This window comes from Atta cephalotes (assembly GCF_000143395.1).
Source record: "Atta cephalotes unplaced genomic scaffold scaffold00021, whole genome shotgun sequence".
Lineage (NCBI taxonomy): Eukaryota > Metazoa > Arthropoda > Insecta > Hymenoptera > Formicidae > Atta > Atta cephalotes.
In genome coordinates this window covers 466121-469295 of record NW_012130085.1, presented here as the reverse complement: position 1 = coordinate 469295, position 3175 = coordinate 466121, and the positions used below count along the sequence as shown (strand labels likewise).

The 3175-nt window shown below is 35.8% G+C and overlaps 1 protein-coding gene across 1 annotated transcript in view; it reads left to right on the top strand.

The window, feature by feature from the left end:
- Positions 1-2113: 2113 nt before the first annotated feature.
- The window catches only part of LOC105619441 (puratrophin-1-like), a 158075-nt gene continuing 157013 nt past the window's right edge, over positions 2114-3175 (top strand). Inside the window, exon 1 of the mRNA XM_012200959.1 lies at positions 2114-2119. Within this exon, the coding sequence (XP_012056349.1) occupies positions 2114-2119 (6 nt within the window). The remainder of the gene's footprint in view (positions 2120-3175) is intronic.

The following is a 3175-nucleotide window of genomic DNA, read 5'->3' as shown; positions in this document are numbered from 1 at the left end:
GAGAGAGAGAGAGATTGAAAAAGCCGAATTAACTTCACGTTGAATTAAATATAAATTTTGGTCAGTTAATTATAGATAGCTTAATTCGATTTTTATCTGTTTGTAATTCAACAACAATTACTATTGTGTGAAGATCTCTGAACCGACAAAGGCATTAATAGGCAAAAAAAAAATCCAGAAGATCTCGATCCGTCCCGATATATATAAAACGTCCATTTGTTATCGGTGTTCTTATCATATTTTACAGATCGATTATTAAGGAGAACGAGCTGCGCGTGCGACTCGCTTAACGATTCTATTCATCTGCGTCGTAGAAGTTTAATTTTCCAAGAGGGGCGGAAGAGCGGGTGAACAGAACCAATGAGTTCCCACGCGATTGTTCGTAGCCCACCAGAACTGATTGCGGCCTCTCACGTTTTTCAGAAGCGAAAGATCAAACGTCAACTTCTGTCTTTTGATGTGTCCGTACTGCGAGATCGAACACCACATTTGGAGCAGAGCGAGATAATTGATGATAATCGCATCAATTTGATCTCGGATCGATACCTCGATGTGTCGTAACATTATTATTAACGTCATATGTTCGTATATATGTCCTGCAAATTATATGTTGCACGTGCGGGATTGAAATCGATACCATCAAAAGTTATTCCGTCGTCAGGTATTTATATATTTCTTTCTCTTTCCTCCTTGCCAAAAAAAAGACAGTTCCCAGATGTATGTTCTAGCAGAATTTTGCGTGAAAGTTTATGGATCATATATTTTGTCACATCTTTCATATTGAATTATGTCTCGATAACTGCAGGTATGAAACTTTATTAAAAAAGCTTTGCGAAGAAATTTACACTCTGGATTGCTAATACTAACTGAAGAAAATTTATTCAATTAAGTAAATTATGATACACACGTACACGTGTTGATATTACGGTAGAATAATTTTTCTGATTATTAAAGTTATTGTAAAATACGCATATTGTTGGTGTTTGTTTTTACAATTGCGTGCATATTACAATAAGTCTAAAATTACTCCAGCACAATTGATATCAATCTTATAAGTAGATGAATTTAAGTGAAAGCAAAAATTAATGATAAAGTTTCCGTGTGGCTAAATATTTTTGCTATTACACGCTATAAATTCTCGATTCCGAGTTTTCCTAAGTCTAGTTAAATTCTCGATAAATTTGCGCGGATTGCAATGCCCTTGGGGGGTCAATTGCGTATCGTCAACCTTCACAGACGATTCCTTCCGCGGCGGTTTCCGCACGAAAATCGCTCGGCGAGCGAGCACTTTCATTGTCGTTAGAAAACTGCCTCTGATTGGCGACCACGGCGATCAACGACTCGATCGCACGGCCGATAATTCGTGCGAGAGTACACGCGCGCTGCGCACAGGGAAGACAGCGATTTCTTCCAGAGCCTTTCAAACCTGTAATTTAGCGCGTGCTGCCAAGTTCTCTACCACCGGATGGGCCATCGGCGGTAGGACCTTCGCTATCAACTCACTTGATTAAATTTCCGGCCGCCGCTTTCGTTTTTACAGGTATTTCTCCATGCTGTCAATCCCGCCGCCGCTTTCTCGCCTCCGTTTCGTAGCTTCTCGACACTTGGAATCGTCAGAATCTCGGAGGCTCTTATGACTAACCGCGGTAGCTAATAATGTCTTTATAGACCTGTTCTGTTCTAAGATGAATAATTAAATGTAGGAGAAAATCACTTTCTCTATTAAAACAGTTGTTGCATCTCCTCGAAAGTTCTTACGTTGTCATTAATGTCTGTTAAAATTCTCAATTAAAAAATTTTTTCTTGGATTATTGAAGAGGAACGTTTAAGGAAATAGAAATGTTCGACTTTTTGTACTTTTGTATCACTTTTAGTACGATGATGCACCTACAATTCTTTAATCTTTTTCTTACTCTTATGTTAAAATCTTTTTCTGCACTTTACTTTTCTGATAAATGTTTTATGTATGTACATTCATCTGATGAGTCATTTCTTATAACTGTTTATTGTAGCCATAATAAACAGCAACATTATAACCTGTTTGTGTTAAAATGTGATTACTGAAAATCAATTTACTTCTTGATAATCTCAACTAATTTGATCTTATGGGAAGATGAAGGTATATAGCCTTAACATCAGATGGACTGTTCATTTTTCATCCCGGCGCTTTGAATAGCTTTCGCTGCTGAGCTCGAAGGATGACGGCTCTTTTGAAATATTACGATGACGCTCTGTATGGCATTGATGCGCTGCTCCGTACACATGGACAATGCAATAATGCTACATTTTCGTCTTTCCTAACAACAACGCACAATGAAGTCTGATATTATCAGACGATGGTTCTTTTAGCAAAGATTCTTGCATTATCGACAAACTGTCAAGATAGATAACATATGATCGTTTTATTTCTGAAACACTTTGAAAGATTTAAACACTTTAGTCAATATTATTATTTCTTAATCGTTTCCAATCGGAAAATTTCTTCATGGATTATTATATTAATATCTTATTACTGATCGCTTTGTTATTCTTATTGAAGGGGAACTTTATTCTACCGTCACATTACACATATAATTTTGGTATGAGCGACATCATACAAAGGCGCAATCACATCTTTTTAAATGGAAATTTATACTCACTACACTTATATTTATGCAAGGAGATCTATGGTTCCTGATAGATATGTATGTTCTTTTTTATTTACGAATCTAATATTCTTCTATACATTGTGACATATCCTCACTGGAGTATACATTTTCATCTAATTTACATGCAAAACTCTTGAAATTATTATTTAGATATGTTAAAAAAATAAAAATTTTTAAAAAAGAATAATAATATCTTTTGTTACATTTTGATATAACTATATAATTAGAAAGATGTTTGCTCTTCAGTTCTATCTGACGTTTACAAATCATGTAATGGTGTGCGGAGAGAGAAATAAATTTAATATAAGGAAGGAAATACACATCTGTAAGATCGGCATGTAATTATTTCTTAATGAATGATCTATTCCGGTATCACGCGTTTTCGCAGCATACACGAATGTATTAAAATTCTCACTCTGAATCTTGTGTAATTACATCGTATTATGCAATTGGTAGATTACAGTAGATGCATTCGACACACACACACACACACACACACACACACACACACACGTGCGCATGCGCGT